At 44.0% G+C, this 22,974-nt stretch overlaps 1 protein-coding gene across 1 annotated transcript in view; it reads left to right on the forward strand.

Moving 5' to 3' along the window:
• Positions 1-22,974, forward strand: part of PLG (plasminogen) — a 68,829-nt gene that overhangs the window by 37,799 nt on the left and 8,056 nt on the right. Inside the window, exons 9-14 of the mRNA XM_083176506.1 lie at positions 1,540-1,661; positions 3,955-4,120; positions 6,067-6,242; positions 8,497-8,645; positions 11,810-11,906; positions 18,751-18,871. Of these exons, the coding sequence (XP_083032632.1) occupies positions 1,540-1,661; positions 3,955-4,120; positions 6,067-6,242; positions 8,497-8,645; positions 11,810-11,906; positions 18,751-18,871 (831 nt within the window). The remainder of the gene's footprint in view (positions 1-1,539; positions 1,662-3,954; positions 4,121-6,066; positions 6,243-8,496; positions 8,646-11,809; positions 11,907-18,750; positions 18,872-22,974) is intronic.

A 22,974-nucleotide genomic window follows, 5' to 3' on the forward strand; every position in this document is an offset into this window, starting at 1 on the left:
TAATTGCATGGATTAAAATTTTATTTCCGATATATATCGTGAACTTAGAAGAAGCAAAATACAAAAATACAAAAATCAATATACTTACATGTCAATAAAACTGTCTCGCATCACACCTTGGCCTGGCAGTGTCCCTCGGTGGATGGGGGACATTTGAGAGTCCTCCTGCTTAGCGGCGCTGTGTGCATGTATAGAACATCTATTCACAGAGAAAAAGGGACAGGGTGCAAGTCAGCAGCTCTATTAGTGCTGGCCATGCCCACAACAGTGACAAAAGTGGGGTTTGCTTTGCGATTGCGGACATTCCCGCAAAGCTATTCCCCCTTTTCCTGAGGCCATGTCCCTTTTCAAAATGAGAAAGCTAGAGCAAGTCTTTGAAACATATGTAAAAATGTATTTATATTAAGTCTATTAATTTAAACATGATAGCCTTTTACTATATATTTGTTACCTATTCTGATTAGATTACTGATCATCTCCAGTGAGTATTCTAAGATACGTTGTCAACAGCTTCCAGAGTGCAAAATGATCTCTGGTCTGATGTGTATTCTATTGTACCGTACAATGTGTTAAGGCACGGGTGTCAAACACAAGGCCCGCGGGCCAAATCCGGCCCGACAGACCTCGTCATGTGGCTCGCGCAGCCGCCGCCAGCCTTCACCTTTTATTCTCTTTTTTAAGATCTTTTTTGAGAGTTTTTTTTTGCACCAAGTTCCTGTGGTCTTTTAAGATGTCTGTGGCCACAGGAACATGGCCGCCGGCCTCCACGGCTACGTGGAGGTGGGCCCGGCAGCCTGTTCCCTCTTATCGAGGCAGTGGCAGACGCTGGGTGGGGACGTCATGACGATTACTCCTCCCACCCACGCGTCTGCAGAGAGGAAGGAAGGCAGGCCGAGTCGGGGGGCCGCAGCAGGACAGGCCGCGGTGCAGAGAGTGGAATTTAAATTACTGGAGCCGCAGCAGCAGTAAAGGAGCCTGAGGGATAAAATACAGTAAGTTACATAAAAAAACAATATATCTGGTGGTGGTGTCATGGCATTACTTTTATATTATACAGGGGGAGCAGTCTGTGGTGTCATTATTATTGTACAGGGGGAGCAGCCTGTGGTGTCATGGCATTATGCCATGACACCACAGGCTGCTCCCCCTGTATAATAATAATGCCATGACACCACAGGCTGCTCCCCCTGTATAATATAAAAGTAATGCCATGACACCACAGGCTGCTCCCTCTGTATAATAATAATAATGCAATGACACCACAGGCTGCTCCCCCTGTATAATAATTTGTGTCATGGCATTACTATTGTTATATTATACAGCGGGAGCAGCCTGTGCTGTCAATGCATTATTATTATACAGCGGGAGCAGCCTGTGGTGTCATTGCATTATTATTATACAGCGGGAGCAGCCTGTGGTCTCATTGCATTATTATTATAGAGCGGCCCCAAACCAAACTGCTGATGCGGCCCCCGATGAATTTGACTTTGACACCCCTGTGTTAAGGCATTTTCTAAAATCTAAACAATTCTCTTTCAGGAATCTGGATAACAATTATTGCAGAAACCCAGATGGAGAGACCATGCCTTGGTGTTATACCACAGACACAGCAACGCGATGGGAATACTGTGAAATACCCAGCTGTGATGCACCATCTCTGGGTAACTGCATTCTTGTGGCATTATTAATGTAGACCTCTTATAAATGGGTTACACTGCTGTCTACACTGTTCAGGCTACGTATATACTGCACATATTTTGTACACTAATACGGTTTAGAGTTGTTCATAAAAAAACATGTAGAGTATCCTATATAATAAAAGGCTATAGCTGCTCCTCACCTCTATGGGGGGGATTCAAGTGTTCTTTGAGTTCTTTGGCATGGCCGCCTCCCATCATCCGGAGCTTCCACGTCTTCTTTCTTCACCCGGTGCATGGCGGCCTTTGAGCACTTTTGCATGACCATCTGTCTTCAGGAGCTCTTCTCCGCTTCTTCGCCTCTGATGGGCTGCCTCTCTGGCCTTGTGCTGGCTAATATTAGCCAATGCATGGTGGCGGTGTAATGATGAGGCGAGCTGTGATTGGCTTGCTGTGGTCATCTTGAATTTTCAAAAATAGCATTGCACCCTTTCATTGGCTAATATTAGCCAGCACAAGACCAGAGAGGTAGCTCATCTGAGGAGGAGGAGCTCAGAAGAGCTCCTGAAGACAGAAGATGTTCATGCAAAAGGCCGTGGAAGCGCTGGATCATAGGCAACAGCCATGCAAAAGAGCTCAAAGGCTGCCAACCACTGGCTGATGAAAGAAGATGCTGTGGAAACCCTGTATGAGTGGTGGCCATGCAACAGACACCGGATGAGGAAAAAATGCAGTGGATGTCCCAGATGACCAGTGGCCATGCAAAAAAGTTTAAAGGTCCCAACCGCCAAGTGAAAACAGAAAATATTGTTGAAGCCCCAGATATGCAGCAGCCATGCGCAAGAGCTCGAAGGCCGCTACCCACTGAGTAAAGAAATAACACCTCTCTCTCTATCTCTGGGGGTGGCCAATAATGGGGTGCATCCTGGACCTTGAAATCCAGCTCTGAATGTAGCCCAATTCAGCTCCTCCCCCCCGGCAAAGTGGGCAAGTCTCCTTTATCCTACCTTTAACTGCCTTCAGCAGGGGGCAATGCTGGTAATCTCATTATGGCATAGCAGGGGGCATGACTACGATGATGAGGAAATGCCATCACGACCCCCGCAAACCCTTCTATACCCTGCCTCACCCCTGATCCACCTCCTTGGCTGTGCCATGTTCCTGATCCACCCCAGCTGTCTGACCCCTCCTCCCTGAGAGGGACTTCTGAAAATAGGCAAGTATGATGTGATGTGTATTGCAGCAGCACATGATAAACTCAGAATCAGGCCCTTTATGTGTTGGCCACAAAGTCAAAAGGTTTTGTGAAATGTAGGAAATAATGTAGTACTAGAATATATTTGTCTAGACTTTGGAAAATGAAACCCTTACACTGTATTTTGCTGATATTCTGAAGTGTGGGGTGCCTGGCTCCAGGAATTGCATTGTTGTGGCTCCAACCCTTAGTGTTCAATGGAATTCCTAATACCATGGGTTTTTAGGGTCACCGTGATGAAAATTGCATTAACAGTCACCTACACTGCAGACCGCCCATTTCCTCAGTGATCATGTAGCATGAAGCCATACATGTACTGTAGTTCCATTTTGGTGGTACCAGTTTTCCAAACATTTATAAACATAATGACCTGTACATGAACATGCCCCTAACCACCAGCGCCTCTATCCCTGATTTACCTGGAGTGCTGTCAGTTATACAAGGCCAGACTGGAATGCCAGCAGCCCTATGGGCCATATGACTGAGAACTGCTAGGGCTACAGTTAAATTCCAAAACAGTTTATTAACTGCACAGGGACAATATTTTACCCAAAATGGTCTACTCTGCTGTTGTCCAGAACAGGCAGCTCCACCTGCTCCGCCAATGCTGGGCCTCTGCTTGAGGTACCCTGTACATAATTTTAGCATTTGTCATGAACATATTCTCGGTGTATTGGGTAGAGCTCCAAGAGTTGGAATGTAAATGTAGTGCTCACATAGGACATTAAATTTGTTGAGATCATACAATACAATGAACCCAATATTTTATTTTTAGGGGTCAAACAAAGTAAAACAGTTATTGTAACTTATCCCTATATATTTTGATAAAGTAGCTGTTCACACCTGATTGTTCACACTTGATGACTCCCTCATTTACGTCGCCCCACACAAAGAGATAGTAGGTTAACTGAATCTGAGTTTACGCTTTGAAATCTCCTTAACTCCTCCCACAAAGAGGGATAATGGATCATATAGTACATGCTGTATATAATGTTGTCATTATTAACAAATTAAAATGGTGTTGTACAAGTGTGTGAAGAAGAATTCTTCTTTGTTTCACAGTTATACCTGCACCCACTACCCCCAATGTGGTCTCAGACTGCTATGAGGGAAATGGTGTTACATACAGGGGTTCAACGTACTTGACCGTTTCAGGTAAAAGATGTCAAGACTGGAGCTCCAAAGTGCCACACTCACATTTAATAACACCTGACAAATTTCCAAATGCGTAAGTAAGGTTTTCTTTTAACTAAATAGATTAATTTGTTTCATTTTACTAAGTTTTTGTCAAATAAATTGCAATCTAGAGGACGGCACCCAGGGTCAGCTACGTACCCAGCAATATGTAACCTAGTCTGCCCCCCTGGGTAATTCCTGCACAGACCCAGACACGTGCAAAACAACCAGAATGAGTGTTAAACTGGCCCTACACTTTTCACCCAATTCCGAGTTGGAGATCGGACCTGCTTGCAGGTCCAGCATCTGACATGGGCAGCCTCCCAGCAACAGAGAATGAGATTTCATGCTACAGTATATATATCACATGCAAAAGGACCACATATGCATTTCGCAGCTCTATCCTGCAAAACGTTAAAAAAATACTATATATTGTTAAACAAAATTATTATTTATCTCCAATTGTTTATTTGTCCTACTGTACAGTATGCTTTCTGGCATCTCTGTATCAGGACCTGTGTCATAAAGCTTACTTTATCATACTTCCCATCATTATTAAAGCTCAATTCTGGACAGTAGGCGTGTCTGTGGCACCCTGGGGGGCATACTGGAGACACAGGCAGCAGGGATACACTTCCCAACCTCATGCAAATGGTGACAAATGTGCTCATTACATGAGGCGAGGCAGTGACCTCATATAGGGTGCATGCTTGTTGATGAAGTCATTAAATATTCTAGCTTAACCCTTTGAGTTCTAACATCTGTGTGAGAGATGTTTAAAAAATGCCAGCGTTGCTCCCATTTGTTATATAAATTGTGTAAAAAAAGATTATATTTCCTATACAAGTTACACATTTGTACCGAAAACAGAGAGTTGTAGTAAATGGAGTGCAGTCACAGGAGGGAAATGTTACCAGTGGACTACCCCAGGGATCTGTACTTGGATCAGTGCTTTTTAATATCTTTATTGGTGACATTGCAAATGCAATTGAGGGTAAAATGTGCCTTTTTGCAGAAGAAGGTATGCAACAGGGAAGACACACCAAATGAATGATTGATGATCTACAGTAGGTATATTATAGTATGGTCAAAAGCATGGCAACTACAGTTTAATTCCCCAAAAATGCAATATCATTCACTTGGGTCTCAAATATCAAAAGACTAAATACAGTATAAATGACACCATAATGGAAACTACTGAGGAGGAGTGGGATCTAGTTGTCACTATTTCAGAGGACTTAAAGGCAGGTAGGCAATGTAACAAAGAAATGGAGAAGGTAAGTCAGATGCTTGGTTGCATAGGGAGAGGAATCAGCAGTAGAAAGAAAGAAGTAATAATGCCACTGTATAGGTCATTGGTACGGCCTCATCTAGAGTACTGTGTTCAGTTCTGGAGGCCATATCTCCAGAAGGATATAAATACAATAGAGATTGTACAAAGAAGGGCAACTAAAATGGTGCATGGCCTACATCACAAAACTTACCTGTAAAGACAAAAATATTTTAATATGTATAGTTTAAAGCAGAGAAGGGAAAGGGGGGGGCATGATATAGACTTTCAAATATATCAAGGGTTTTAACAAGGTACAGGTGGGAGACATTCTTCACAGGAAGAGGAGCAACAGAACACGAGGACATGCACTGAAACTAGCGGGAGGAAGATTCAGGGAAGATCTGAGGAAAAACGACTTCACAGAAAGGGTAGTGGATAAGTGGCATAGCCTCCCATCAGTGGTGGTAGAATCAAATACAATAGAGCAAATTAGGATAGAGCAAAACATGCTTGGATAGACATATTGATATCATTACAAAGAAAAAAGGATCAAATATGGTTTGAGGTAACATGTTTAAAAAAGGTGCAGACTAGATGGGCCAAGTGGTTCTTATCTGCCGTCAAATTCTATAATTCTATAACAGTTCATTATGATGAACAATAATGTTCACACCTATTTTGACAAAGTCACTTGGCACTCAAAGGGTTAATATTTGTGTTTGCAGGGGACTTGAAAAGAATTACTGCAGAAACCCAGATAATGAAAAGAGTCCTTGGTGTTATACCACCGATCCGAGCGTCAGATGGGAGTTCTGTAACTTGAAGAAATGTGCCGAAGCTCCAGTGATAGAACAAAGGCCAGCGCAGACAACAAAGCCTACAATAGTCTCTTCCAGTCCAGGTAAAGACCATTTGGTTACTTTGTAAAACACTTTAGAAAATACTTTGTGATAATTTCCTATATTACAAATAAAAAACCTTGTATTTCTCTGTATTTTGGTAAGTGAGGACAGCAAATGATTATATAAGACACACATTTGCCTTGTTTGGCCAGTTGCAAAATAACATCTTTATAACTGGCCTTCTCGGACCTTTTTCACCATACCCCTTGAATAGGCTTCTCATTTATGAGTACCCTCTCCACTCAAATCGAAAAATCCACATTACTTAGGAGTGGAGTGGAAGTGAGCAGTATGCATATCCATTCCTTATACGTGTCCTTATATGAAGGAGTAGCGGAGGAGTAGTCTGCAGTCAGGAATCGGGTCCCTCTGTGTCTGGTCACTGGCTGCGTACTCTGGTGTTCCCGCTAACGCCTATGAGAATTATTGTAGCAGCTTCCTCCAAATGAACGCTAATGTGTGAGGGCAGTGTGTGTAGCTCCTAGTGGATTGCTGGTCAAGCAAAAGCATGAGGAAACTCTGAAGATGCTGCAGATGGAACCAGAAGTGATGCAACGTGGTTCATCTCCACAGCAACGGGAGACTTCTTCCACCATCGAGAGACTTCTTAGGTCCATACACACTGGGAGACTATGCCCGGCGTGTATGGACAGCGATGATCGCTATCATCGCTGGAGGGAAGCTGCTCAGTGCATACACACTGAACGGCTTTTCCCATGCCCGGTGCCGTCAGCGGGGAGAGGCCGGCTTTGCATAGCACAGCACTATGCAAAGCCATCCTCAAAGCCGCTCATCTGCTGGTATTACCGGGAGCCGCACAGAACAGAGGAGTGGAGCCACACTCAGAGTCCCCCGCCGCCCGACAGTTTACCTGCAGGTTAGACATGGGGATAGATGTCGGGAAACAATGCCGGGACCCGCAGTGAGCGCATTGTGTGGGTCACAGAGGGTGCGTGTGTGTGTGACTTCTATGTGTAACTGTGTGTGTGTGTGACAGTAGGTGCATGCTATGTGTGACAGTGGGTGTTTGAACATTGTGTAACGCAGTGTGATGTATGGCCAGCTAAAGAACTGAACACACTATGTACCATCCAAAAATAATCAATAATATGGTCCATGCATCCTGCAATCACAAAGAGTCCAGGCTAAGGTCAGAACAGATAGCAAATAACATTGGCCATGGTCCATGCAAAGTTCTGGGTTACAAGCAATGGAATCAAGTCTTCTATCTAGGCAAAAGTCAGGTGACAAAAATTGTTGGTCTAAAGCTGGTTTTATTGGTCTTACGGTAAAGGTGTATCATTATGAATACATTTTTACCATTTTCTGCTTTAAATGTAGTGGTAGATATTCATATTTCAAAATAAAATGTAAATGTGTCATTTATCTCTTTTTACTTATACAGTATCTTAGTTGGGCGCCCACTATAATTAGTACGCTCATACCCCCAATATCCATGTCGGCATGGAGTTGACTTTATATAGTGTGGCGAGCACATCTCGCCACCGAGCCCGAAGCGTGGCGAGCAGACGTGGAAAACTAAGCAAATAGCGTAGTGGGCCCCCAACTAACATATAAGTACCCTTTTTTTATTGATTTCTAATCACTGTTTGTTGCAGGTTTTTATTATTTCTACTAGAAACATGAGGGTCTGGGTATGGGGGAGGGGAATGTTTGCAGAAGACTTGCCTAGGGTGGAGTTTTTCACTGTTTTTGAGCCAACATGTGCCGACAGGCAGTATTTCATGCCCTACCATCCACTAGGGCGTGGTGGGAGAATAAAATAGTGTGACGAGCGTAGCGGGGCACCGTGCCTGAAGCATTGCGAGGGATGCAGTGCACTTCAAACTGTGTCCATGTTGACTGTGTTGACATTCGGGTAAAAAAACTGTGAAAACCCCCATGTTGACCTTGCCCATGTCGACCTAGTGCTTGTGTCGACCTAATGTCTCGTCGACCTTGACCCATGTCGACCTAGACCCATGTCGACCTAGACCCATGTCGACCTTGCTGCATGTCGACCTAGTGGTGTCGACCCAATGCATGTCGACCTAGTTGTAGACCTAACAACCCACACCCAACCGAGAAAGGGATATTCACTGTTTACTTAAATTACCTCTCCAAATTAATATTTTGATGCTATTTGTACATAATTTGGCCTCAAAATATTTGTATTTATCATGTAAATTTTAACAATTATTGCTGGTAAATTTTCAGCTGTTACACTGTGTTTATTAATTGCATGTGTTTTAGATTGTATTGTGAATACAGGCAAAGATTACCGTGGTACAAGATCAGTCTCTGTAAAGGGAGTTACCTGTCAAGCTTGGAGCTCACAGACCCCTCACAAGCACACAAGCTTTACCCCGGAAACTCACGAAAACTCTGGCTTGGATAAGAATGTAAGAAAGATGCATCACATCTCAATTAGCATTGATCGTTATTTCTTGCAGTAATGACGGTTATGCTGTATGTACAATTACAGCATTTTAAGGCATATACCCATTTCCTAGATTTGGAAAAACACCCTAAAAATTAAATCTGATCCTACATTTGCTGATTTGCAGATACGCTATGTTGCATATACTCCTAGTCTAGCTAACAGGTCAGCGATGCCCACCAAATGCCCACCCCCTCGCACTGCTCCTGACACCTGCATCCCCTCAGTAGCATGCGAGGGGATGACTACAAGAACACATCCCTTCACATGCGGCCAAAGGGAAAAGAGAAATCCGACCATCAAATTACTTCTCTCCCCTTCGGAAATAAAAGTCAGTCTAAACTAACGGTACTTGTGTACTTTCACGGCTCCCACGATGTGCATCGTATGCGGAAAAATCGCATCGCATGAGATCGGATGCGATCTCATGCGATGCAATGTCATTTTTCACTGAAATTAAGGACGAGTTGAAATCATGTAAAATGGCCCCCAAATGTCATTTTTCACACTGTACCACCCCCACTATCAACGCCAACCCGAAGCGTGGCGAGCGCAGCGAGCCCGCGAGGGGCGGCGGTATGCGTCCTACGACCTTTTCATACCCCCACTATCCACGTCGGCGTGGAGTTGAGAATAGAATAGTGTGGCGAGCGCAGCGAGCCACCGAGCCCGAAGCGTGGCGAGCGGACGCGGATACCTGTGAAGCCCGCGAGGGGACACAGATACCTGTGAAGGTATCCACGTCCCCTCGCGGGGCTCGCTGCACTCGCCACGCTTCGGGCTCGGTGGCTCGCTGCGCTCGCCACACGCGGACACCTGTGAAGCCCGTGAGGGGACGCGGATACTTCGGGCTCGGTGGCTTCGGGCTCGGTGGCTCGCTGCGCTCGCCACACTTTCTATTCTCAACTCCACGCCGACGTGGATAGTGGGGTTATGAAAAGGTCATAGGACGCGTACCGCCGCCGCTCGCCACGCTTCGGTTTGGCGTTGATAGTGGGGGTGGTACAGTGTGAAAAATGACAATTGGGGTGCATTTTACATGATTTCAACTCATGTCCTTAATTTCAGTGAAAAATGACATTGCATCGCATCAGATCGCATGCGATGCGATCGTATTCGATTTTTATAAAAAATGCATGAAAACACGTAAAAATCGCATCGCATGCCATCGCATGCCACTACATATGGCATGCGAAGGCATTCGATGGGAGCCGTGAAAGTACACAAGTACCAAACTAACTTTTATTTCTGCCGCAGGTCGCAGAATATGGGGCAGTAACAAGTGCAAAGGGTGCGCATCATAATGTATTTTTAGTCTTAAAATTGGCATTCATACAGTCAGGATGTCGGTGATCTCAATACTGATAGTGGCAACCTGACACATTCCACTGGTATGTACAAGGGATAGGGTAGGCTGCGTGAGGTGGTGGTTAGGGTTAGGTTGTGGGAGGGGAGGGATATGCTGTGTGAGGCAGTGGTTAGGGTTAGGTTGTGGGAGGGGAGGGTTAGGCTGCGTGAGGCAGTGGTTAGGATTAGGTTGTGGGAGATGAGGTTTTGCTTGCATGAGGCAGTGGTTAGGGTTAGGTTGTGGGAGGGGAGGATTAAGTTGTGTGAGGCAGTGGTTAGGGTTAGGTTGTGGAAGGGGAGGGTTAGGTTGCGTGAGGCAGTGGTTCGGGTTAGGTTGTGGGAGGGTTAGGCTGCATGAGGTGGCGGTTAGGGTTAGGTTGTGGGAGGGGAGGTTTTGGTTGCATGAGGCAGTGGTTAGGGTTACTGTAGGTTGTGGGAGGGGAGGGTTAAGTTGCAGGAGGCAGTGGTTAGGGTAAGGTTGTGGGAGGGGAGGGTTAGGCTGCGTGAGGCGGTGGTTAGGGTTAGGTTGTGGGAGGGGAGGAGTAGACTACGGAAGCGAGAGTTAGGGTCAGGCTGTGGGAGGGGAGGGTTAGGTTGTGTGAGGCCGTGGTTCTAGGTTGTGAGAGTAGGGGTAGACTACGGAAGCGAGAGTTATGGTGTGTACACACGGTGAGATTCCCTTGCTATTCGACTTAAGATTTGAGTGCTTTGCAATCTTTGCTATCTCTGTACTTTTAACATACAATTCATACAATCAGCATTAGATTTGCACTATATAGTTATTTCTGCCCTCTCTATCTGGGTTTCGATTTGTGCTGTCAAAGGGAGTGCACATCGGGATCGAAAGGTAAAAAACCTGTGAGATCTGCATGCGATCTGCTTACGATCAGCATACGATCTGCATGCGATTTTGACTATATCGTCAAAATCGAATGTCAAATCTCACCGTGTGTACACAGCATTAGGGTCAGGCTGCGGGAGGGGAGGGTTAGGCTGCATGAGGCAGTGGTTAGGGTTAGGTTGTGGGAGGGGAGGGTTAGGCTGCGTGAGGCAGTGGTTAGGGTTAGGTTGTGAGAGGGGAGGGTTAGGTTGCGTGAGGCAGTGGTTAGGTTGTGGGAGGGGAGGGGTAGACTACTGAAGTGAGAGTTAGGGTCAGGCTGCGGGAGGGGAGGGTTCGGGAAGGGTTACACAACTTATCAAAATGTGCTGAGATTCTGACAGTCAGAATGCTGCTGTCAGTATTTTGACCATTGGCTTCCTGAATGTCAGGATCTCATACCGAAATACAACATATTTATTAGAGCATAGTTGCCTACCCTCCTGCATTCTGCAAGAGACTCCCTGAAATAGAAGCAATCTTCCTCTCTCCCTCATTAGTCTAGCAATCTCCATCATTTCACCCAGCCCACATTACACTGATACATTTACATTGAATCATCAGCACAATTTCCTAGCACTTCAGCAAGTATAGTAGCTCTTATTAACTGCTTTGGGATTCATCTACATTAGGATATATTAAAAGGTTCCTCTCAGATGTAGCAGTACACACCCACGCTTCTAGGAGCCACGTTCATAATCTCTTTTCACAATCTCTCCATATATGGAACTAGACACGCCCCCTCAATGGGAAGATTTGCAAAATTCTATTACAAACTATAATCTCCCTGAAACTAGTTTTTAAAAGTAGGCAAGTAATTCATTATACTATTCTGAAGCAGACAATACTTTGAAATGACAAATTGTTGCTTATGATTGTATTTTTGTTCACCTCATACACAGTACTGTAGAAATCCTGATGGGGATCTGAATGGTCCATGGTGTTATCTTTCCGAACCTGGACCAATATCCTGGGATTATTGTGATATTCCATCCTGTGGTAAATTTTTTGATAATTATATACACTGTTGATTTATGTTGAGCCTGGAACACAGTGTGATTTCTTGACATCTGTAAAAATACTATGATATTATTATTTTTACTTTTTTTATTATTACTATTATTTTTATTATATATTGTCTTATAATAGCACAATGTTCTCTACATTTTTTACCTGTTGTATAAATGTAAACAGTAATGACTTGAAAATAATAGTGCCTGACTAATATTTGTTTGCTGGGTACTTCAAATTGAATAAGATAACTCTAGGCCCTTATATAGCTTTCTGCATAAAATTGCCTGGTAAAAGCTGGCAAACACACTTGCTGCTTACATCAGCGACATATGGAAACATAACTGCTTTAAAGACTGCACTGTTTGTTTAAATGCCCGATGTCTGATTCAATATCAATTGTATATAATAAGCTGCTTGCAGCAGCTTAGTAAATGTGATCCCTTAAATACCACCCCCTTCTGGCATTTAATACAAACATTGTGGCCCTCTGCGCCTGCAGCCTGAGTAAGTATAACCTTATTAAAGCCAGCCATACATATACAGATCGCTTGTCAGATTGGGCTGGTTGGAACAAAATCCTGGTAATGGATGAGAGCAAATGACAATTGACCATTTGCTTTAAAATGCTGGAAAACTGCCAAACTGCCATTCAGATACTACCAGGTTTTTGTTCCAAGCAGCCCAATCTGACAATCAATCTGTAAATGTATGGCCACCTTTAGGCTGCCAGTAGCAGGGCATGGCCAATGAAACATTGCACATTGCAGAGCAATACTTGGATTGGCCACTCAGGAAAAATGGAGATGAAACACCCCAATTTCATGAAACGCTAGCCACCTCTACCCCCGTACCTCAGCTGCGAACACCACTACCTGTCACTGAGGCAGAAGTGATCACATTATAAGGAGGCGAGTGCAGGACCCATACAGCACATGCACAAAATGGGTCCTGCATATGCAACCACTGTCGAATTACCCCATAGGGCTGTTGCAGCTCCTATTACAATAGGGATTTTAGAAAGAAATTCAAATATCGAGATTTCAAGCATATTTAATTACCCAGCATAAAGATTTTAATTAGTCAAAATCATTATTGAGTGGGTTTGGCCTTTATATACTTTGGAGCAGTTCACAAGACGGTTTCATTGTCAGCAGCACTATACATAAAGAATTGAGGAAGGGTCCAACTTATTCTCAGACACTTCAGCATAAAGTAAAAAAAATTGTAACCTACCAAGTATACCTACCGATGGTAATACTACTATCAATCATTACTGCAAATAGGGGAGACTGTCTTTGATAATGGTGTAGGGCGCTGGTGATTGAGAAGGTTGAAACTCATGCTACACTACAAGCTTCACCTAGTTCCCCCCCTCGACACACACACACACACACACACACACACACATATCTCCAGGTGGTACACTCATTTGAAAGAGGAGAGTTCCTGCCATAGTAATTGTCTGGTGAGAAACTGTAATGACCTGACAAATAGTAAAACACTCTGCCCAGTGGGCATTAGAACTTTCAGAGAATTGGAAGTTCTAATAATCAGCTCTCCACCATTCTGGGCAAAATAAAAACTGATTCCTTCTTGGGCTACGCCCCACTACTAAATAATTTATGTGTATTGTGTCCTAATCAGGGGTTAAAGTGAGGGGAATGGGGTGGAACTGAGTTCCACTACCTCTAATGGTAGGGGGAACTGAGTTCCACCTCTACTACAGTCCTGAACAGTAATTCCAACAGAAAAGTCTGTCCAAGCAGCTTCTTCTAGTACAGCATATATGATGTCATACCATCATCGCCATTGAAGTGAAGAAGGGTCACTGAGTGGAACAGGCTCGGTGCATGCTGAGGACAGGTGAGAGGGGGCTGGAGGGACTCAGAGGTGTGGAAGCTGCTGGAGGGACACAGGGAATGGAGCTGCTGAGGGACATGGACAGAGAGCTGCTGGATTCACAGAGACAGATGTGTATAAGCAACACAACTGTAAACATTATGTGTATAAGGGGCAATACTGAGTGACTTAATATGAATCAAGGGCACTACATGTGGTGTAATGTGTAATGTGCAATGGTATTTTGTCATTTCAATTGGATTTACTATTGTGTGACCACACCCTTTCCTTGTGGGAACATTATCCCTTTATGGGAGGTAGGACACAAATTCCCTGGCACTGGTCTAGTCTCTGCCTAATGTATGGGGAGGGGGGGGGGATGTCAGGGGAAAGTTTAAGCCACTTTAAGCCCTGGTCCTAATAGAAAAAAATAATTACATGCATTATGAAAACTGTATATAATCCTGCCACATGAGGTCTAGCTTTGTCTTGCACTAGAAGGATCTCAGGGCCAACCGCACCAGCATACGGTCTCACAAAAGATCTTAGGATCTCATCTCGGTACCTAATGGCAGTCAGGCTACCTTTGACGAGCACATGAAGGGCTGTGCGCCCCCCCCCAAAGAAATGTCACCCCACACCATTACTGACCCACTGCCAAACCGGTCATGTTGGAGGATGTTGCAGGCAGCAGAATGTTCTCCTTGGCGTCTCCAGACTTTGTCACGTCTGTCATGTGCTCAGTGTGAACCTGCTTTCATCTGTGAAGAGCACAGGGTGCCAGTGGCGAATTTGCCAATCTTGGAGTTCTCTGGCAAATGTCAAACGTCCTGCATGGTGTTGGGCTGTAAGCTCAACCCCCACCTGTGGACGTCGGGCCCTCATGGAGTGGAGGGCTCTGGTAGTGCTCCTCCTGTTCCTCCTTGCACAAAGGCGGAGGTAGCGGTCCTGCTGCTGGGTTGTTGCCCTCCTACGGCCTCCTCCACATCTCCTGATGTACTGGCCTGTCTCCTGGTAGCGCCTCCATGCTCTGGCCACTATGCTGACAGACACAGCAAACCTTCTTGCCACAGCTCGCATTGATGTGCCATTCTGAATGAGCTGCACTAACTGAGCCACTTCTGTGGGTTGTAGACTCTGTCTCATGCTACCACTAGAGTGAAAGCACCGCCAGCTTTCAAAAGTGACCAAAACATCAGCCAGAAAGCATAGGAGCTGAGAAGTGGTCTGTGGTCACCACCTGCAGAACAACTCCTTTATTGGGGGTGTCTTGCTAATTGCCTATAATATCCACCTGTTGTCTATTCCAAGCAAATATATCTCACTAATAGAATCAAATTGAATAGAATCAACTTTATGGCCATGTGTGCTTGCGCACAGTAGGACTTTTTTGTGGATATACAGTGCAGCATCAAGCAGGGATGAAGGGGGGGGGGGACTTTCATTCATTACAATGAGACATTACATGCGGGGAACACATGCCCGCCTAGCAGCACAGCGCTTAGGCAGCTATCAGCAGCGCCACTAGTAGCTGCAGCAGCCAGGTAGGTAACAATATGAGCAGGGACAGAGACCATATACCTGCCAAGCTGCACAGCGCCTAGGCAGCCATCCGTGGCACCACTGGTCGTTGCAGCAGCCATGTAGGTGACAATATGAGCAGGGACAGTATACTGGCACACAGAGACCATATACCCGCCAAGCTGCACAGCGCCTAGGCAGCCATCAGCAGCGCCACTGGTCGTTGCAGCAGCCAGGTAGGTAACAGTATGAACAAAGATATCGCAGTTATAGCAGAGACAGTACAGTTATCACACAGGGGACACAGGGTACATATGGCTGAGTGCACAGATCCTATGCAGCCATTTGCAGCGCCATTTGCGGTGGTGACGTTGGTGGGGGGGTTGGTTGTGTGTGAGAGAGAGAGTCACTGAGGCCTGGGGAGAGACAGTGAGGCCTGGGTCTGGAGTTGGGCCATGAGTTCCACACCGCTGCCCCCGATAGTCTTATCATTATGTCCTTCCTGGAGGGTGGGCGGGCGTCACCACAGAATAGAGGGCTCCCGCATCTGCTGGTGCTGGGGGTCAGCGGCTGGGGCCTGTGGGCCTGATCACTTCCAATGTGTCTGGGGACCTTTGTTGAGGGGCACGGCAGGGGGGCTACTGCTGGTGAGACATCCAGGGCAGAGGCGAAACGTAGGGAAACGTAGCAATTCTTGGAAAGAGTTAAAGTGGATAAAGACAAAGTACCTGCCACTTGGCTTCTAACTGCAAATTTAGGCTGTAGGGTAGGTTTATTAAGCCTGGAGAAGGTGGAGACAAAGTGGTACTTGATAATGCACCAGCCAATCATCTGTGTATGAAAAATTACATTTTGAAAAATGATAGCAGCTGATTGGCTGGTACTTTAGCTTTCTCCACTTTCTCTTTCCAAGGTTATATACATTTCCCTATAAGTGGCATAATTAGTATAATTTACAGCCAACTCCAGAGATTAAGATTCCTTACTGCCCCAATTTGCAAACAATAAGAAAAATGTATTCACCAGGATATATCAGTTCTGATTTTCTGGGACAGCAATTATGACCGAAGCCTATCTCAGCAATAATTGTGATCATATTACTTCCTGCTTTGCCCTTTCAGTAGTCCATTGGCTATTAAAGGTTTATCATTTTTTTTTTTTTTAAAGTCCTTGTCAAAGGGTGGGTACACACTTGGTGGACAGATCAGTCATCCTGCCAACAAATTATCTCATGCATACACATTTACCATTCGTCAGCCGTATATGTCAGGCCAGCAGACCCATTTGAAATACCCTTCTACTTTTGATCTTATTTAATGGCTTCTGTGACTGAAATATCATTCAGCTGTCAGATAACCTGTACACAGAGGAAGATCTACTGAGCTGTACAAACAAGATGATGGCCCAGCCAATATATTGGCAAGTGTGTATCCGGCCTAAGGTTGTATATTTACATATGCTGTTACTTTATATAGGGGGTTAAGCTGTTGGTGATGTATAGCTCCCTCAGAAGTTGGATAAGTACCTGTTTATCTTTGAACTTGGAAAAATGTTGATGGCTCATAAATTGAACTACTAAAAAACTTTCATGCTTTTCAAATGGTGGTGTGCTGCTGGTTCCTTTGTTCTAAACCTTAAGTGGGTTGGATCGCTGAATATATATATATATATATATATATATATATATATATATATATATCCTGTAGACCGCAGCACTCAGGACTTGGCATAAAAATATTCAAAATTTAGCCACACTAGTTGGTTGACATTTCAGCCTCTTTATTAGGCTTTTTTCTAAATGTTTTTACCTGAAGGGTAAAAAAAAGGGGCAGACTAGATGGGTCAAATGGTTCTTATCTGCCGTCAAATTCTATGTTTCTATGTAACTAGTGTGGCTACGTTTTGAATCTTTTCATGCCAAGTCCTGAGTGCCCCGGTCTACAAGATATACATACATTAGGGTCCAGCTGCTGGTGAGCCCTCACCAAAGGCACCGGGTAAGTTATCTGCATACGGAGTTGTGTGCCAGCACAACGCAGAATGGATATATATATATATATATATATATATATATGGGAAGAAAGGATAGGGGTGGGCTAAGTATACCACACTGTGGCTTTACATACAATGAATCAGATAAAATGAATAAAAGCAAGTAACATTTATTGAAAGGTTAAGTCCAGCATTCAGTTTTCATTTCACAGGTTTTTTATGTGCCACATATAGTTCAGATCTGCTGCCCAGCGCGTTTCGTCCCTTGGGACTTCATCAGGGGCGATAAACCAATCGAAGCCAAAGTGTGGAGATATCTCCTTTGTATAATGTGGTCGAAGCTCTCTAGAAAGTTTATTAGGATTACCAATTTAGAAGAGAAGAACTCTCTCAGGTTACGTTTTTATACAGAAAGATGTTCTGTTATATCCCGCCACGTTTAGGTGATCTTAGTCTCTCGGGCTCAGTTATTGTGAGTTCACACAGAAGAATAGGTGTTCTACACGCAGTCTCTCCTATCGCAGTAGGAGGTATGCAGCTTCAGATTTAAGAGAAGGATCTCTCCAATTAGGGAGAAAACTAGTCTTCAGCAGACCAAAATAAATCCAAATGCAAAAGACTGATTTGCAATTTCAACAGCCTCTGAATGTTAACAAAGTCAAGAATCACAGGATCTCTGGCTCCTAGAGATCCTGTGATTCTTGGCTTTGTAAACATTCAGAGGCTGTTGAAATTGCAAAACAGTCTTTTGCATTTGGATTTATTTCGGTCTGCTGAAGACTAGTTTTCTCCTAATTGGAGAGATCCTTCTCTTAAATCTGAAGCTGCATACCTCCTACTGCGATAGGAGAGACTGCGTGTAGAACACCTATTCTTCTGTGTGAACTCACAATAACTGAGCCCGAGAGACTAAGATCACCTAAACGTGGTGGGATATAACAGAACATCTTTCTGTATAAAAACGTAACCTGAGAGAGTTCTTCTCTTCTAAATTGGTAATCCTAATAAACTTTCTAGAGAGCTTCGACCACATTATACAAAGGAGATATCTCCACACTTTGGCTTCGATTGGTTTATCGCCCCTGATGAAGTCCCAAGGGACGAAACGCGTTGGGCAGCGGATCTGAACTATATGTGGCACATAAAAAACCTGTGAAATGAAAACTGAATGCTGGACTTAACCTTTCAATAAATGTTACTTGCTTTTATTCATTTTATCTGATTCATTGTATGTAAAGCCACAGTGTAGTATACTTAGCGCACCCCTATCCTTTCTTCCCTTATCCTATCCAACTTGTACCTTTATTGACAGCAAGGTACGATAGAGGTGCTGCTCTTAAAGCGCATTATTGGGGCCACATCTTTCTGTCCATATATATATATATATATATATATATATATATATATATATATATAGAATGATAGAGGAACAGACAGCGGCACTCATAGGGATTTTCTTAATGTTTAAACCTTTCAGCCTCAACAGAAATTGAATGTGGGAAACCAAAGAAAGTACAAAGGAAGTGCTTTGGGAGAATTGTAGGTGGATGTGAAGCCAATCCATTTTCTTGGCCATGGCAGATCAGTCTTCGAACCAGGTAAACCACAGTGTTTCTCTGTTCTTTCTAATTGTCAAACAAAAGCTGTTTTCTGTATTGGTCTAACACCACATACCGGTAAATGATAAGGCTTTAGGAATATTCGAAGGCCTCCCATATTTATTCATATGGTGGCAGACCTGGAAATCTGTATTAAGCAAACAAATATGGTAAGAAAAATGCTTATTTTTACTAAAAATGAACGATGTTTAAACTCAGCAGCTTTACCAAGATGCTGCAAGACTCCTAATATCCAGAGATAGGGGCTTCGCATATAACAGCTACTTTCCCAAAAGAAGTAAGTTCTTACGGTACTTGAATGCCGCCAGGATTTAAGCACAGGATTAAAGAAGTCAATGTTGAAAACTATGGGGATTATTCAGACCTGATAATTTCTCTGCTACATTGCAGAGCCCTGCGATAAAATAGCCGCAGCCCTGCCAGAGTGAAATTACACATGGTGCAAGGCTGCAACTGGCTTGCGAAAATATCACAGATCGGTGAATAGCTGCATATCCATTCGCAAATCACCATCGAATGATTATGTCAGTGTGTGCAGTCTGTGCATAATCCAGAACCTACACTGTCTGTGTGATAGAAATAGGCTGATCAAGGCCAGAGCTATGATCTGTATGAATGCGCAGTCAAGCGTTAATTTGCAGCCCAGCAATCCGGTCAGAATAACCCCCTAGGTGTGCACCGGGAATGGGCAGAACAGTGGGTAATGGGAAGAATAAATCAGACTGAAAGGTGATAGCTAAGACTAAGTACAGTACTCAGGCCGACTGAGAAATCAGATACTGGAGCTTGAAGGTCAAAGTAACAAGACAGGCACAGATCTGAGACTCTGTGCAGGCTGATATATCCAAGAACCAGGAACAAGGTGCAGGAGATTCTTGCTGACAGAATTTAGCAAGATATTCTGCATCAGGACAGCTACTGTAACTTCTTGCATGGCAGAAGCTGTAACCGGCAGGGAAGCTAAGCCATCCTTGCCTTTCACCAAGAAGATGTGCCAAAGCAGGGAACAAGCCCTGATTAATAATGCTGCAGCTGAGAGCAGCTGAAGGGAGACAGAAAAGCATCTGAGTGCTTAGTAACTGCTGGGAATAAAATGCCAGGTGGCCGCCCTGTTGTCTAATAGCAGCTTGGATTGGCAATGACAGCGGTAATAATAAGAAAGCGCCCTGGCTGCTTAGAAACAGCCAGGACCAGAATGCACTGAGACATATAATTAGTGACATCCACCCCATTGAGGTTGGAAGGGTCACTTAAATATAAACTCTTTATAATTAATCAGTATAGGTTTCAGGATATGTAGTGCAATCCAGTGGTAGTATAACAATTGGTGGTGATAGGGCAGTTATTTCCAATCCAAAATACTGTAGCCACAAGTACTGTATAACTTGAACCATGTAGTTGCATTATGCACTTATTAGGTATTAGCAGCCATATAGGTACAGTAGAGGTACCAAGCCTTGGAGAGAGAAAGTACCAAACAACCAGTTTCTGACCTTCTGCTATAAAAATGACAATGAGGACCTGATTGGTTGGTACTTTTACTCTCCAAGGCTTGGTATATCTCCACCATAGTCTTATATTTATTTAACTGATATTAGTCCCAGAGGCAAAGGCCCAGAGTTTTTCTTCCTTGTTCTTATATAGTGTAATCTTTATCAATAAAGTGTATATTATATACAGTAGCAGCACATCCATGCAACAATTATGATCAGCCCTTGCGAGGATATAAATACCAAGCTTGTTACGGCAACCGGAGGCAGCCTTAAGTGAGAATCTATAACACATGTTTAGATTCCCTTCCAAGTTTACTGTACAAAGGACACTCAGGATCAGTGTCCGGATGGCTCACAGACAATGTCTAGGTAGACAGTCAATAGTTTGACACCAAGTGTTCGACATGCACTTGGTTGACATTGTCAAAAGGTCAACATTGAAAAAAGGTTGACATAAGCAAAATGTCAACATATAGTCAGCCCATGAAAAGATTCAGTTTTTCACAATTTTTTTCCTTTTTTTTATTTTATTTTTTCACTTTTTCATGGTTTGCCATCCATGTGGACTCTGATTGCGAACAGTAAAGTGTGAGAGTCCAGCGTTAATGGAGCAAGGCACCTGGCTCAAAACCATGGTGTGCAAAGCTACCCAAGTGAGGGTATGCTCTAGAATATTTGGGGGTTCCAGTGACAAACACAGGATTTTCATGTGGGGGGGGGGGGGGGGGGGGGGTAGGGTTCTGTGCACGTATATGTATGTATATATATAGTCGACACAGGAATAGGCGGCACTCAGAGGATTTTCAAAACAAGATATATAGATATAGATAGATAGATAGATAGATAGACAGACAGACAGACAGACAGACAGACAGACAGACAGACACACACACACACACACACACAGTATACATACCCAGACTGTATACATGCAAACAGCAATCACACACACACACACACACACACACATATATATATATATATATATATATACAGTGGTCGAAGTGGAAATTTTGAAGTGGGGGTATGGAAATTTTGAAGTGGGGGTATGGAAAAGTAAAGAGTGAATATAGTGCGCACCTTCGGACACCCCCCTGTCCATCAACGTCCCCTGCCAGACTGCCCCGTTGTACAGGGGTATTACAAAAGCACAAGATGTGCTGCTGAGTGATCAGAGAGCATCCCGAGGGGGAAAAAAAACTTTTTTTTTTTATCTTCAGATTAAAGTGGGGGTATGCCATACCCCCGTATACCGCCCCACTTCGACCACTGTATATATATATATATATATATATATATATATATATATATATATACACACACATACACAACATACATGCACACACAATATACATGAACAAATCATGCACACAGTATACATGCACACAGCATACATACAGACATATATACACATGGCATACATGCACAGAGCATACATACAAACTATTAACATGCAACTCAAGAGGACACACCCCCCTTATGTTAATCAAACAATTCACACACACTGCTGTTGTAACTCCACTGACAGTACTGGCCTTCCTTCGCCCCCTGAAAGACACCCACCAGGCTGCTGCAGTCACTGTCAATACTGGTGACAACCACAGCCTCTCCCAGCTCTATCCACATTCAATTTCAATTCTGATCTGCCTGAAAGGAGCTGGGCGGTGGCGTTCTCCAAGTGAACATTTTGTGCATGTAGACCTTTTGTCAATGTCGACAGTGTGAGGACCTTTTGTTGGCAGCCTATTGACTGTCTACCCAGACAGTGTCTGTGAGCTTATCCACACCACTCAGGATCACAGCTTTATTATGAAACAACAACCAGGGTGTTTTTCTTCAAATCTACTAAATCTTCGATGAACACTAGATGCCACATCCCTGTGGCTGCCAGGTCACATAACTCATTCCTCTAACAACAATGTAAGAACTAAAGGCCAATACACCAGTGGTGTATTGGGGAAATCCCCCAATCCCTTGACCATCGCACCAGGAGATTGAGATATTAAATATGTGTTAATATCCTGATCTCCTGACTTTTTATCATGCTTAAGATCCTCAGATGGATCATCGATCATTACTGCCTGTGCAGTATCAGTGCATCGATCAGCGCATCGGGTTATCAGAACTGCGGTGCCAGCGTGTTAGGGATCACCCCTGTTGGTGACTGGGCCCCTTAAGCCTAGTGAAGTTTTGTTTATGGCAGGTCCACAATGGCCTGATACAGAGCTAAAAGTATGCCCATTGTAAAGCAAAGATAGATTATGTGTAGTTTTGCTCTGTTCATGCTCAGTAACTAAATTTAAAAATGTATGAGCGAATTGAAAAAGCATTGCTGTGTTGTGGTGGCTCTTCCATAGGCAAAGTCAATTGAAGGCTATTCAGTGTTGGAAGCAGTGGTGTAAGAATGGCGGTGTGGGCCCCATACAAATGTCAACCTCAGAGGTGTTGACACTAAAATGCCACCTTCTCTACATTGACAGGAGCCAGGTGTTACTGTGTGACATTCTAGAGCAGCACCTGGCTCCTGTCATAGAGGAGGAGCAGATACTGTACTAGTATCACTAGTGATACAATCGGGATTCTCATAGA

The sequence above is a fragment of the Crinia signifera genome, chromosome 3 (assembly GCF_055691185.1).
Source record: "Crinia signifera chromosome 3, ASM5569118v1, whole genome shotgun sequence".
NCBI classification, from domain to species: domain Eukaryota; kingdom Metazoa; phylum Chordata; class Amphibia; order Anura; family Myobatrachidae; genus Crinia; species Crinia signifera.